This window comes from Alternaria metachromatica, assembly GCF_023757995.1.
Source record: "Alternaria metachromatica strain BMP 0045 chromosome Unknown scaffold_10, whole genome shotgun sequence".
Classification (NCBI taxonomy): Eukaryota; Fungi; Ascomycota; class Dothideomycetes; order Pleosporales; family Pleosporaceae; genus Alternaria; species Alternaria metachromatica.
In genome coordinates this window covers 333,670-349,030 of record NW_026055501.1, presented here as the reverse complement: position 1 = coordinate 349,030, position 15,361 = coordinate 333,670, and the positions used below count along the sequence as shown (strand labels likewise).

At 44.7% G+C, this 15,361-nt stretch overlaps 3 protein-coding genes across 3 annotated transcripts; 2 read left to right on the top strand and 1 right to left on the bottom strand.

Annotated features, from left to right (window-relative positions):
• Positions 1 to 289: 289 nt before the first annotated feature.
• On the top strand, positions 290 to 1,327 carry J4E83_005235 (uncharacterized protein; the record flags this gene model as incomplete). The annotated part of the gene is made up of 1 exon (XM_049332155.1): positions 290 to 1,327. One exon carries the CDS (start codon positions 290 to 292, stop codon positions 1,325 to 1,327), a length of 1,038 nt encoding a protein of 345 aa, XP_049188606.1.
• A 695-nt stretch (positions 1,328 to 2,022) lies between these two features.
• On the top strand, positions 2,023 to 3,636 carry J4E83_005234 (uncharacterized protein; the record flags this gene model as incomplete). Its single annotated transcript, XM_049332154.1, has 3 exons — positions 2,023 to 2,880; positions 2,969 to 3,417; positions 3,468 to 3,636. 3 exons carry the CDS (start codon positions 2,023 to 2,025, stop codon positions 3,634 to 3,636), a joined length of 1,476 nt encoding a protein of 491 aa, XP_049188605.1.
• A 3,945-nt stretch (positions 3,637 to 7,581) lies between these two features.
• Positions 7,582 to 9,451, bottom strand: J4E83_005233 (uncharacterized protein; the record flags this gene model as incomplete). The annotated part of the gene is made up of 2 exons (XM_049332153.1): positions 7,582 to 8,965; positions 9,015 to 9,451. The coding sequence occupies 2 exons, from the start codon at positions 9,449 to 9,451 to the stop codon at positions 7,582 to 7,584; spliced, it is 1,821 nt and encodes a 606-aa protein (XP_049188604.1).
• Positions 9,452 to 15,361: the final 5,910 nt, after the last annotated feature.

Here is a 15,361-nt window from a genome sequence, read left to right as displayed (position 1 = left end):
CGTGGATGCGGAGAAGTGGGCCCGGCGAAACGCCGATGGCTCGCAGGCAGCGACGAGCCTCTGACAACCGCAACCGCGGCCGACACCACCAACACTATCAAGCATCTAATCATTACGGATACAATGAACCGAGGGGAGAAGGTTTCGCGAGCAACATGCCTGCATCACAAGGGCATACAGTCGGCCGAAGCACCGCTCCGATGGTTGCAGAGCGCGATCCGTATATGAGTAAAGTTTGTTTGGCAGAGCCGCATGCCATCTCACACTACCCCAGTTCATCAAAATCACAATGCGCATTCTTATTACAGGTGCTGCCGGCTTCATCGGTCAACTCGTAGCGAAGAAGCTGCTCGACGACGAGAAGGCAGCACATGCACTCATCCTCACCGACATCATCGAACCACCCATCCCATCAGATGCGCGATTCTCAAAACGAGCACAAGCCATCAAGGCGGATTTGTGCACAGAGTCAGATGCTGTCGTTACTAAAGATATAGAAGCCGTCTATGTCTTCCACGGCATCATGTCCTCAGGCGCAGAAGCCGATTTCGAGCTCGGCATGAAAGCAAACTTCGATGCTACTCGCGCACTACTCGATTCTATCCGGAAAACGTGTCCAGGAGCGAGGGTAATATACGCCTCCAGCCAAGCAGTATACAACAACTCTGTCACATTACCCGTCACGGAATCCCAGATGCCGACACCGGAGACAAGCTACGGCGCGGAGAAGATGATGTGCGAGTACCTCGTCACTGAGTACACACGACGCGGCTTCATCGACGGCATCTCGCTTCGTTTCCCTACTGTCTCGGTACGCCCAGGGAAACCCACAGCCGCAGCGAGCTCATTCATCAGCGGTATGATTCGCGAACCCATGAACGGCATCAAATGTGTTATCCCGCTAGAGGATAAGCAATGGCGACATTGGCTATGCTCTCCCAGGATATTAGTCCAAAACCTCGTCTACGCCGCCACGGACTTTGAAATCAATCGCCTCGCCAAGTTTGATCGCTGCCTCAACTTCCCCGGCATCGGCGTCTCGGTGCAGGACATGATGGACTCTCTTGCAAGGGTAGGAGGTAGCGATAAGCTTGAACTGCTTGAGATGAAGGACGAACCCACGTGCAAGAAGATTCTATACTCATGGCCTGCTGAGTTTGACAACACTAAGGCTTTGGACCTTGGCTTCGTGAGAGATACTGGATTTGATCAAATTGTTCGGGATTATGTGGAGGCTTTCGCACCGAAACAGAGTGTGAAAGGAACCGGGCAGGCGAGCCAGAAGATTGAGAGTGTGCAAGTCAATACTGTAGAAGTCGCAGCATAATATACCAGACGGCGATTCAGTTGAAAGATTAGCACAGCCGCTGTGCTACCATTTCTATCAGCACTCTCTCATGATGTCCAAATCATCGCGTGGATATTATCATGTCTGCAAGGATACATGCCAAAAGTTTATATTTCGCGTTTCAATGATCGAGTCACTATCATCTTACACAAACTATCTTTTTCTGTGTTGACACCCATATCGCATGCATACAGCTTTTCGCACTGTCGGTGACTGAATGCACATGCTGCCCGTTGGCACGTTCCATCACGACCCTGTTCGGCTATACATAAAGCACCGTGATCGGCGCATCCCCGGTCTTCCCCTCGTCTCTCATCCAGATCATTGCCAACTCGCTCAAAGACCGATACTTTAGCATGCAAGCGTCATTTCAGTATGTCTCGGCCAAAATGCCGTGATCACCAGGCTTGGCTGGTCATGACACCTGCTATGCATGTGCGACTTGCATGGACGACCTTACCCGGCCGGGAGACATAGCTAGATGCGGGAACCCCCGCATCTCATCCCACACTAAGCTAGCCAGCACCAGCAGGTAAGACGACGACGTGGTGACTATATGGATCCGGGGTAAGAGTATAAGATGCACCTGCAGTTTACCCCAGGTTCGTGGGGTAACGTCAGTCTGGCTTCACCCTCAACCTTCACGACCCCGAAACCTTGTCTAATCCATCACCATGGACGTTGAAAAGCACTCTCTGGAGAAGGATGTAGCGTGCGAATACATCGAAGCTACAAATGAATCTCACAACTCCGTCCCCGAAATCCTGCGAAACCACACACTTGAGCAGCTCACCGCTCTCGAGAAGAAGCTCGTGCGGAAGATCGACTTCAGAGCCCTACCCATCCTGATCGTACTCTTCCTGCTCAACGTGCTCGATCGAAACGCCATTGCCAACGCACGTCTCGGAGGTCTGGAAGCCACACTGGGCATCGACGATGTGGAGTATCAGACTGCCGTTATGGTGCTGTGGGCTGGTTACATCTCCATGATGATTCCGTCGAACATGCTGCTCTCCATCTTCAAGCCCAGGCTATACCTGCCGACAGTTGTTATTATCTGGGGTATTGTTTCCGGCGCTACAGGATTCGTTCAAAACCACGCCGGTCTAGTCGCCTTGAGATTCCTGGTCGGTGTAACAGAAGCACCGTACTTCCCTGGGTGTATCTTCTTCCTCTCATGCTGGTACACGCGGAAAGAGCTACCGAGTCGTATCGCCACTTTCTACTCTGGATACACGCTGTCCTCGGCGTTTGGCGGATTGATTGCCGCTGGCATTGTCGACGGCATGGAAGGTCTTGGTGGCTACCCGAGTTGGCGCTGGATCTTCATTCTTGAGGGGGCTCTGACGATCGTTATGGCTTTTGCTGGATATGCGCTTCTGCCGAATTATCCTTCGAACACCTCGTTCCTATCGGCTGAAGAGACTGCTATGGCGCAATGGCGACTTGACCGCGAGAATGATGGTGTGGCAGATGAAGTAAACGAATCAGTCTTCGTTGGACTGAAGCAGGCTTTCTCTGATCCGAAAGTGGTACGTATCTCTCTCATCTTATTATTGCGTGTCGAGAATCGAAACCTATGAACTAGTACGCGTTGCTAACGTCGAATGCCACCTCTAGCCACTTCTTGTCTTCATCCAGACATGCGCCGTCGTATCCATGAGCTTCACCTACTTCTTTCCATCCATTGTCCAAACACTTGGCTTCCCCCGCGTTGAAACGCTTTTGCTCACAGCGCCGCCTTATTTCCTGGCCTTCCTCTTCTCGGTCGCGAATTCGTGGCACTCCGGACGCTCCGGTGAGCATTGCTTCCACATCGTCGCTGCGTGCGTCATCTCCGCAGTTGGCCAGATCATCTCTATGTCAACATACCAAACTGGACCTCGCTACTTCGCCATGTTCCTACAAGCTATGGGATCTTTCTCTGCGTTCCAGCTCATCTTGCCTTGGGTTTCTGCAACGGTTGCGCGGCCAAAAGCGAAGAGGGCTGTTACACTTGCCCTGGCGACGGCTGTGTCGAATGCGACGAACATCGCCACTGCTTACCTATATCCCGCGTGGAGCGCACCGTAAGTCTAAAGTCTATGATTGATGAACATTCGCTGACTGAATCATGCAGTCTTTATCGCATGGGCTGCATTGTTTTGACAGTAGCGCTCCTTTGCTGCGCAGCTGCGTCACTCATACTACGATTCTGGCTGCAGAAGCTGAACCGCAAGTCTGATCAAGCTGTAGGCTTGGAGGGTGTCGCCAATGGACCTGGTCTTCTTTTCCGCTATACTCTGTGAAGAGACCGTAGGTACAGCCACTCGTCGCAGGCCGTAACTGCCCTTGATAGATACATCACATTTGATGAATGCTCTCAGTCTTTTCCTTGTTCAGAGTTCACAAGCCTCCGTGATTGATTACGATGTTTCCACCGGGCACATCAGTATGTCTGCCTTTCGCAAAGACCTCTCCTTCTAACTCTTTCCCCAGAGCTGTGATACTCTACATGGATATCTTTGCCTTTCATCCTCCTCCTCTGGTATGTGTAGCGTCTAGTTCTACAGGTGGTCCGGGTATGATATGCACACTCGTCGATCCAGCCTCAACTGGAGCCGACGGTGCTTCCGTCTCAGCCCTCCAATGGCCACTCAAAAAGCGTTTCGATCCGTTCGCATCACCATCCATCTCCGATACCCCAATATCGCCCGGGGGCTCCTGCTCTGGTTGCTGTGCATCTTGCCTCTGTTGTCGTTGCTGTTTCCGCCTTCGCCATAGGAATAAGAAGAACACGACGCCTAGTATAACGAAGATACCCACCCCAACTCCAATACCAGCTTTGGCACCTGGACTTAAGCCGGGGTTCGTATCTTGTGATGTGATGGGCGGAGACGAAGTCGATGGTCCGGAGTCTGCATCTTGCGAGGTAATGGATGGTATTGAAGAGGACGCTGCGGAGCCGTCGAATGAAACACCAATCACCGCTGCAATAGAAGATGCATAGTCCCTCGGGAATAGGGCGAGATCGCTAGACTGCCAGAAGACGACGGTTGGTTTCGCTCGAGCCGTACCTGTTGTCAACACCGTCTTACTGTTGAAAGTAATAGTAGAGCATGGGCTAGAGCTGCAGACCTGCACAGTGGTGTCGATCAGCGTGACGACGGATGTTCCCCCAACCCCAAAGTCGTGGCTTGTAGTGGTGGTGAATCGACTAAGCACAGTTGTCGTCTCCGAAAACGTTTTCTCGCAGAACCAGCCTTCGCGCTCCACAAAACGATAAGACATATCGCTAATTTGCATTCATGTAAGCGCGTGTCCGCGGGGTGAGAGTTATAGACCCTTCGAGAGCATGGGTAGCGTACCTGGGACAACAGTATGCTAACCAATAGACATAGTCCAAGCGGATTTCATCTATCTCAGCGGGTCGTTGACTATCCCCACAAACTCCTGGGCTATACAGCGGCGTTGTCTGCTCCTGCCGATACGGATTGCATTCATAGTAATAGGAGTCGGCAACAGCATCGGTATAGTATTGAAAGACAGCTCTTCCGCTGTAAATTGCAGACGAACTGGTGTCGTCGTAGATCCAGCGCGTTGAACATTCTCCTGGGGGCGTAAAGACTGTCAATAGTGGTGGCAAATTTGTTGGAGCAGTTTGGTATCTCCAGTCAGACTTTGGTATTGTTGAAACAGTCGCCATTATCGACGGTATCTCGAAGGTAGAATAAGTCAACGCTGTTTTCAGGGAAGAACGGGTCTTAAAGAAGTCCGCCAGCGGCACAGAACTTTGATCCAGATGTGGAGAGGTGACGGGCATCGTATTGTGAAGTTGATTGGTAGAGTTGCTACGCCGCATAATGCGGCGTAGTCCTTCGGCGCCGATATGTGCATTTCACGCAGCGGCTACAGCGGCATGTGTACCACACACACCCAACACTATGACAGAGTACCTGCAGCCTTGTCGCATGCAAGACAGGCACACAAGCAACAGTGAGCCAGGAAAACGACGGCCATCGCTCGATTGCGATCTTCGTTAGCGCGACAAATTCGTTATAGTGTCCTTCTCTTTTCCATATCCTCAGCGGTCTCTCTCCCGCTGCGTGCTATCCAGCTCCACCGGCGACCGCGGCACCACACCTCCCGTCCCAGCTTCGACGGGCACCGACCTTCCATCCGCCTCAGCCCTCCATTTCGTGTCCGCAGGGTGCATGAACCCTTGTGAGCCCCCATCCATCTCTGCCTCGTTCGGCTGCTGAAGACGTTTTCTCTGCTGCTTTTTCCTTCGCCTCAAGAACAAGAGGCTGACGACACCGATAATAACGAATAGGCCTATCCCGACGGCTATGCCCGCTATAGCGCCAGGACTTAAGCCATCATCTTTTGAGTCCGGAGATGGATCTGCAGTCGTATCGTTGCCTCCAAATGTAGTGTCAACCAGGGACGCGAGTGACGAAGCATAATCGGTAGGAAAGTTCGACAAATCTCTTTCCTCCCAATACACCCCGAAGGGAGTAGCAAAAGCCATACCAGAAGACAACACAGTCGGCCTCTGCAGCGTCGTCTGATCTGCGCAAGTCTGGGAACCCCCTGACCTTGTACAAAACCTCGTTGCTGTGTCAATGCCAGAGACGATTTGAGTCCTATCCCACTGGTCTATAATTGTCGTCGTGAAATTTGCGAGCGCAGTCCTAGGAGTCGAAAATTCGCCTTCGCAGTCCTGTCCAAGAACTGTCATGGACATTCCCCTGGTGGATACGTAAGCCCGGGTTTAGAGATTCGGATTCAGCCGTGGGCAAACAACCTGTCGCAACACCATCCTCTCCACCTTCGCGAGCTGCCAAAGCGCTGCTCCTCGATACCAGCAATCGTTTGTTGTCTTGTACATATTCCCGGGCTGTAATACGGCTGATCTATCGGCTGGAGGAAAGGGCGGCAAGACTTGTAGTAGTTCGCTGACAGAAGATTCTGGACGCGCGTTACCACGAGATCACCATTCGCGGATCGCCAAACGAGACTGTTATCTCCGCTTCGGATGTTCGTGGTGTTGACCGGATTTTGTATCCATTGAGTCGCGCATCCCGGGCTAGGATCGTATCTAGTCGTCAGAGGGGGAGGATCGCCGGATGGACCTGAACTGCTCCATTGCGCAAGGTCCGTAACAATGGCTATGCTGGATACCACCATGGTTGATGTTGATGGGAAGTCGAACGGAGCGTAAGAACGAACGTTTCAGGGGGAAGGACTTGGGAACATGGGAACTATGAACTCGAAGTCGAGCTCATAGTAGTTGAGACATCGGCGACTTGAAGGCTGTGGGGCGGCCACCAATCTTCCGACATGGCTGACCGGTGGCCCGCCTGCAGCCACCAGATGAACGGCGACCTCTCATAACCAGCCTACTAACACAAGCCAGCCTTGTCAGGCGGAGCGGGCCCTATCAGCGGTGTCGCGCTGTCCCGCCCGAAGCCACAGAGTAGCACTGAATAGCCCTGCCGCATCACAAGGCTGGCCCCCACACCGTATCGGAAACCGGTAACAAGCTGCGAGATCATCTCGATCATTGGCGGTAGGGCATGGGCGTGAATGAACGCCGAACTGGACGCCTTATTCTCTTTACCCACATCATAGAGCAGGCCTTACCCAGGTAAAGTCGATGGTAGATGGGAGCACGACAGATGTTAGCGGTTGCGATGCAGATGCGCATTCCGGAAATAGAGTGGATATTGACTAGTGCCAAACAGGAGAGAAGTAGCCAATCAACGAAGCACAGCCGCAATTGCCCAAATAGTACATATAGCAGCAGCGTGCAGACCTACAAGGAGACGGAGCAGTGGCTGAGTGATCGCATGAGGCTGAGGAATGCAGCACGAGTAACTTTAGACTATGCACCAAGAAGACCTCCAGATGCCAAAGACCAACGCGAAACCAGTCCAAGCGTCCTTCATACCACAGCTCAACCGTATTATCTCCAAGAACAACATTTCAGGCCTATTAACAAGGTACTAGCTATTCAACCGCTCGTCAAAATACAAAGGAGATGTCGGTGATGATTATGAGACTAAGCTCTCTATGTGTAAACAGCCTGTACCATGGTATCTTCGAACTCAGGAACGCCAACTCCGAACGGCAAATTCCAAGCCATTACCCTGGTCCCATATATTCCAACGCGCCGCCTCCACGACATATTCCACTAGTCCATTATTCCAGCCAACCCGCATCAAATTGGCACCCCTCGCTCGATCTTTCTCCTACTTCTTCCTGCCCCCACTCCGACTTCGACTCCTTGTCGGACTCAACGCAACCGACAGCCCATTCGTGGACGGCCTATCCGACTCTGTCGCAGCCGAGAGCCCCTCACACCAAGCCTGTTCCTGCGCCTTCCTCGCCTGAACCTGGCTCAGTGTCTTCTTAAGCGCACCGTACAAATGCTGATTATCGCTCGAATCCAAATCGACCCAGAAAGAATATATCGAAAGACACTGATGGTTCATGTTCTTGAAACGCCGGAGAATGTACTGGCGTGCACTCAACTCTGGATCGGATTCGTTGCGGACGTAGTCGGGGAAGAGCTTTTCCAGGGGTGCGTAGGCCATTTTGCTGACGAAGCGGGTAAAGTTGTTCAGGATGAGGATGATGGTAGATTTGGCGAAACCGGGACGATTGACCCATTGTTCGAAGCCTTCGAATTCGTGGACTAGGATGGATTCGGAGGGCCGTTCGGGACTGGGCTTGTTGTAGAGGGATACGTCAACAGTGAAGATGACGGCAGTCGCGTCTTCGAGTTGATGGTACCAGCGCTCCTTGAAGTGTTGAGGGACGTAGCCTTTGATGTTGAAGAGGTGGATATCTAGCTCGTCCCAGTTGAAGCGTGTTTCGTTGATGCCACCACCAGATCGGGTTAGGCGAATGATGTCGGCCTCGCTGGGGACATAGTCATCCTCGGCTATGCGTGGTGCTTCTTGCACGAAGTATGGCGCGTACTGTGGGAATTCAATCTCGAAGTTCCGGACGTATAGTTTGGAGAATTCGGGACAGGACCAGATTCTGGTGATTGCCTTGACGGCGTCAGACGATATGCCTTCCTCCCTGGCGTCTAGCTCGTGCAACAAGATGGCGAAGTCGTGGGTCAGTTCGGCAGAGAGCGTAACGCCAGTTTCTGTGAGTAAGTTCGTGATCGACGATATGAGCGATCTTACAACTTGGTAAACTGCGGGGCGGTACTTCAATCGCTCTTCCGTCTTATCATAACCTTCGGCGAACTGCACTTTCAGCTGATGCATTATCAGCTCTTTGCCACCCTGTGGATTGCCTACAAGGACCAGCTTAGTCTCGTGCCGAAGATTAGTAGCTTCTCTCTCCAAAGCGCGATCTATTGCTTCGGACCGGTTGATTGCTGCCATATGCTCGTACTCTTCGTCCGATGGTGTGATCGTTCCATCGAAATCGTTCCGCGCAATCTTCATGTGGAACAATAGTCTCAGCCATTGGATGAATCGCGATAATTGCGCAAGGCTTGTAATGCAAGCGCCGTTTAATTTCGAGGATTGGGTGAGGGTCCTCAGATTTGCCGCATCTTCCTTCCTGATCTGGCGGCTCTTATGAAGCAGGATCTTTCGTTGCGCTTGTGCAGTACTGAGAGGCATTAGAATCAGTTGTACGTAGGGGTGGGTTAGCAGCTCACCATTGGCATGCCGCAAGTAACAAGTTCACGGCGTCATTCTGTCGTTGCGCAACCTGCTGCAATCGCTCCATAGATCTACTAGCGACGCGGTATTTTAATTTGGAAGCGACATCGACAGCACCATGGTCCCGGTAGTCCAGACGCGCATTCAGGGCATCTACATGGCGTACCAGCAGCCCACAAGAATGCGCTAGTACGTCCAAGTCGGATACCAGTTGTGGATGGAGGTCGCTAATAGCATAATTGAGCCAGTCCAGGATGTTACCGAGACTAGACTTCAATGCTGTTAGTTGCGCGATGAGGTTGATGGAAGAGCCATCGCTATCTCTCCAACGATTGTGGATATGTCGCAAGCCGTCGATGTTCTGTCGCAGCTGATCGCGAATCGTGCCGATGGCGCTAATTAAGGCGAACACCCTTTTCTCATCGTCCGCCATGGCGCGATAGCGTCGCGTCGCGTCGCAGCAAAACAAATGTCGTGGATCGATTGGGCGGCGCCGGATTGCTGAACAAGTGTCTGACTGTCAGGAATTGTTGCGACTGACGGCAACGCTCGCGAGACCCCGCGCATTTAGTCAGAAACAACCAGGATTAAGGTTGGCACTTGCGGATGATTGTCACAAGACAGAACAGAGAGCGCAGCTCATCCAACCATCAAAAAAACTAGCCTAACTATTGCTAAGACTTCTTTTAGGCTAGCGCTTACTAGTATAAATACTACACAACATGTTTATAAGTTATTATAGTAAGAATAGAAAAGAGTAAGCAAAGAAGACACATTAAAGTATTATAGTTCTATTATTACTAATTAAATTATATACTAAACACAATATAAACGTATTACGCTAGAGTAGTATATTAGTATAAGTATTAGTAGAGATACTCTAAAGGCCTACAGCCTAGTTAAAGTAAGTATAGAAGAGACAGAAATTCTTATTATTATCTTTATTCTCTTAGAAGTTGCACGCTATAACTGTAATAGTCTTAGGCTTTGCCTAAGTCTAGGCTAGAATAGAGAAGGTATAGATAAGGTCTAGACTTACTATATAAACCTCTAGATTCTGTACGTAGCCTTTTAAGTTCTAAGCCTTATAATATTCTATTAATACTTAGTATATTCTAACTCTAAGGCTAGTCTATAACATTTATAAGGCTTCTTTCTTACGCACTATATACAAGTTTAGAGATAGACTAGCTAGGCTTAAGAAATAAAAATAGCTAAAGACGTAACTCTATAAGTAATTCTAAACTAACTATAATAACTAACCTAAGACTACGCAGAAGACTACGCCTTATTCTAGACACTCTAGGTCTAGAATAAACACTTTACCTAACGCCTTAAGGCCTTAAGTACATAGTTTAATACTACGCCTTTCTTTAGTAATACTCTATAGAAGAGAAACGCTGCTTCTACTATAAAGGTGCCTATTAGTAGTTTTAGCGCTAGTGTAGACCTTTTATTTTCTTCTTCTTTTTTATCTATATACGTAGATAAGCGTAGGCCTCTTTAGATAGAGAAGCGCTTTAGAGGTAATAAGGCGTACTTCTAAGCCTAGAAAGTAATAATTAAGTATAAGCTAGCAATAGACTAAGAGTTTCTAGAGAATAGAAAGTTGTAGTTTATATTTATTAACGCTAAACTATTACTTATAGTCTAGTAGTAGGTTACTCTATACTTTAAGATAAGTAGGTATAGTACCTAGAATTTACTAGAGTTTCTTAACTACCTATTATTCTACTACAGCAACGTCTATAGTAAAGAGTAGGTCTTAGTGCGCCTAGACTACCTGCGCTAGAGAAAGCGTTAGTTCTTTATAGAATTCTTTATTGCCTTTAGCTAGACTCTAGCGTAGGTAGGTAGACTCTACTAGGCTAATAAGTATAAGCTAGACTAGCTTTGCAACGCCTTAAATAATTGTATAAGAGAGGTCTCTATAAACTAGAGTATGTTATACACTAACTATAACGCTGTAGTTCTTGCGTATAAGGCTATTATAGTTAACCTTAAGATAGTAGAAATAAAGTCTACCTAGAGGTCTTAGCTCTATTACTTTATGTCTATAGCGTCTTAAAGGTAGAACTATAATAGTAACATTTATATAGTAAACGTAGAGGTAGTAGACACTATGTCTAGAGGCTCTTGCAGAGATCTAGCTTCTAACTAGAAGAACTAGATTTCTATAGATATATTTAGTAAGCGTAAGGTAGTAAGTATCTATATATAGTGCAGGCGCGTAGGTTACTATATAAGAGTATACCTAAACGCAGCTATAACACGCTTTATTATAATATAATTAGTTAGTTTAGATAAAGAGAGAGTATGTTTAGAAAACTAACTACCTCTAGAGAGAGTCTAGCTTAGAGGTAGACTATAGTTGCATTAGTAGAGAAGTTACTAATACGTAGCCTTAATGCTTACTTAGTTAATATTAGCTAGTCTATAGATAAGAGCCTATTTTTAGTGTTCTTGTTTCTAGAGAGCGCTAAGTAGGTGTAGGCGTTAGTTAACTTAAAGTGTAAATGTTTCTGCGTAATTAATAAGGTAGTTGCTAGAAGAGTAAGTATCTAATTTCTTAAATTAACTCTATAGTTACTGCGCTAAGTAGTAGGTCTCTTGCAGAACTTTATTATTTTGTAGTTAGCTATAGTAGAGTATAATATTAATAGTTAGCTAACTTACCTTATTGTCTATGTAGTTCTAAACTTATATTATAATATTATTCTAGATAAGCTATAGATGCGCTAGAAGAGCGTTGTTCTTAACGTTCTATAGAGCCTTCTTACTATAGATTACGCTAGAGAGATAGTAGTGTATAAGTGTAATTAAGCTCTAGAGCAGCTAGAGATTATAATAATTAGTATTAAGAAAGTAGCTAAGGTAGTAGGTTATAGAGCGCGCATTTCTAGGTATAAGAGCGTAGTTCTTGTTATAAGTATTTATACTCTTACCTATACTCTATATTAGTTCTATCTCTTGTTAGAAGGTATTTAACTCTTTATAGAGCCTAAGCTAAGTAAATTACTACCTAAGTTAGCTGCGTTTTGCAACCTCTTTAATAAGAATAAGGCTAGTAGGCTACTCTCTTACTAGAGCTGCTTTAATTATTATATTAACTTATCTATAAACGCGTGTAGCTGTAAGTAGAACGCGCTATAGAGCCTCTTATATCTAATATTATGTAATTAGCTACTAGAGCTACACGCGCAGCTTATAGACCTACTTAATAAAAAGTAGATCTAGACTAGCTTCTTCTCTGCTAGGTTGCTAGTTCTCTTAGTAAAGAAGGCCTCTAGAGGTTAGCGCTTCTACGTTAACTACTATAGTCTTAACAAAATTATAGTTATAGATTACTATCTACTACTTTTAATTAAGAAGACGCTGCGTATACTTTTAGAGGCTTATTAGTTTACTAAAGTTAACGTTTATGCTATATTCTATAAGCTACGTATAGCTAATAGTAATAAGGTAAAAACAGTGTTCTATACCTAATTTAGGTTATTTAAGTAGCTTGTTTACTCTTTTAGCCTAACTAGTGTACCTACGTCTTTCTAGTAGTATATTAATAGTACGCTAAAGAAAGTACTAGGCAATTTTGTAATAGCGTATCTTAATAACGTTCTAATCTACTCTAGAGAAAGTAGAGCTAACTACTTTACTAAGGTAAAATAGGTTCTAACTCTACTACGTAATACCTAACTTAACCTAGATCTTAAGAAAAGCGTATTTGCAGTAAAGAAGGTCTGCTACTTTAGTTACGTTATTAAGGTAGAGCGCGCTATACGTCTAGACCTAGATAAGCTCTAGGTAGTCTAGAACTAGTAAGCGCCTATAATAGTAATAGGTATACGTAGTTTTCTTAGGTTTATAAACTTTTATTATAACTTTATCTCTAACTTCTCTAAAGTAGCTGCTTCTCTCTACTAACTTATAGAAAAGGCTACCTAGTTTAAATAGAGACTAGAGAAGAATTAGGCTTTCTAAATATTAAAGTCTGTATTTATTATAAGCTCTATTCTTTGTTAGTAGAACCTCTCTTACTAAATAATTATTAAGATAGACTGCTTAGGCATAGCTCTAGAGAGATGTCTTTTATAGTATGTTAGAGGTATTCTATATCTAGTTGCTTACTATTTAGTAGCTCTTACAAGTAAGAAGCGTAACTATACTATTTATAATAAGAAGTTGCTTACTATAGTGCGCTGCCTTAAGGTATAGGTAGCTAAGCTTACTAGCGTACACAAGCCTTTTAAGGTTCTTACTAACTATAAGAACCTAGAGTACTTTACTAGTATATAAGACCTTAGCAAGTAATAGTATTACTAGGTAGAGTACCTCTCTAAATTCTAGTATATATTGCGTTATTAGCCTAGGCGTCTTATAGCGCGCTCTAATACATTAAGCTACTATAAGTAAAACTACGTAGAGAATTTCTACTAGTTAACGCGCGTTATAATACCTATCTAGATCTTAGTAGGTGTAGCCTAGGTCTAGGTAGAGAATGCACCTCTACTAGGCTCTTTAGTATTTCTTAACCTCTATATATAGAGCCTATAGAATACTACACTAGTAGAGAATTCTAGCTACGTTAAGAGGTAGAGAGTAGTCTATCTAGGTGCAAGAGCTTTTCTATCTAAAGCTAATATAACTTAGTAAATTAAAAACTACGCTATTAGCGTATATAGCACACTACTTTAAAAGAGCGTTTTGTAGCTACTAAATTAGAAGCTACTTACTATAATAGTAATCTAGAGAGCCTATAAGTTAGGCCTAGCAGAGTATCTAGAGAAGAATATTACTTTCTGCTATATACGCTAAAACTATTACTAGAATAGTATATTAAGTAACGTTACGCGTTATATTAGAAATTGCTACTACTATGCTGCCTACTTCTCTTAGAAGAAGCGCTAAAGGCTATTATAGCCTATTCTAGTAGTAGATAGATACTAGTAGTAGATCTTAATAGACTTTATAATAGAACTGCTAGCCTATAATAAAATCTTACTATAGTATCTTTTAGTTATTATAGATTGCTTATTAAAATTTGTCTAGTTAGAAGTAGTTTCTTCTATAGCCTTAGGCTATATTACGTAGGTATTCTGCAACTACTAGTAGCGTTTCTATAGATTTCTCTTAGCTCTTATTATAGACTATAGCTCTAACTAGTTAGAGGCTTTCTAGACTATCTTGTGTAAGCTTATAAAGGTAGACTAGCTACTCTTAATATTATACTACCTCTAGACTAATAGAGGTACAAAGTGTATAAACTAAGAGATGTAGGTAGTGCTGCGTATAATAGTAAACTTTAAATAGACTAACTAGTCTAATTATCTTCTAGCGTGTTAACTTATCTTAAATAACTATAACTTAAGCGTTATAGAGGTTAGCCTAAACCTACTACTTAACAAATATATAGTAGAGACGCTGTAGTAGATTCTGCCTTAGAAGAAGTCTACGTATACTTCTAAGAGCTGCGCTGTCTAGTTTATAGAGTACCTAAAGTCTAGGCTTAATCTAGTCTAAGCTATAATTATTTTTATCTAGTAGTAGTAATAGAAGGCTATAAACTAGTTGCGCTGCTCTATAGAGTAATTCTAGGTTAGTAATAAAGTATAGTTCTCTATGCGTAATATTAAGACAAACTAGCCTAGTAAGAAATTAGACTAGCTCTAAGTAAAGTACACTATAATAGTAGTGCTATTCTCTCTTATAGTTATCTTAGACCTACCTAGAAACCTATATAAGACTATCTATATAGATCTAGTAGAGTAGGTAGTAGTAGATTCTCTGCTAAGCTAGCTACTAATAGACGTATAACTAGAGCCTATAGTAGACCTATATAAGAATAATAAGAATTTGCGTAAATAAATAGTAGAGAAAGTTTTATAGGTAAAAAACGCTTCTAGTTAGAGCTAGTAGAAGGCCTTAGTAAAGTAGGCTAGCTATATTACGCTAATATAGGTTAACCTACTTAAACTCTCTAAGACTAAGACGCTAGATTATTTTAAAGCTAAATATAAAGACGCGCGTTTTTATAATAGACTAGTGCGTTATAATAAGAAAAGAAAAGGTATATAATAAATTTAGCCTTAGGTCTATAATAAAGAAGTTAATTTAATAGCCTTTAGCTTACGCTATCTAGTACGCATTATAAATCTTAAGAATAGTAACTCTATAAGCACTATACAGACCTAGACTAAAGGTATATAAAGTCTACTTAGTTATTCTCTATCTTATAATAGATCTGCTTATTAGAAAGACTACTACTTATGTTAAACTACTTATTAGGCTCTAGAATCTTTTTCTTAATCTTAGAAAACTTCTACTCTAGCTACTATTATAGATTCTT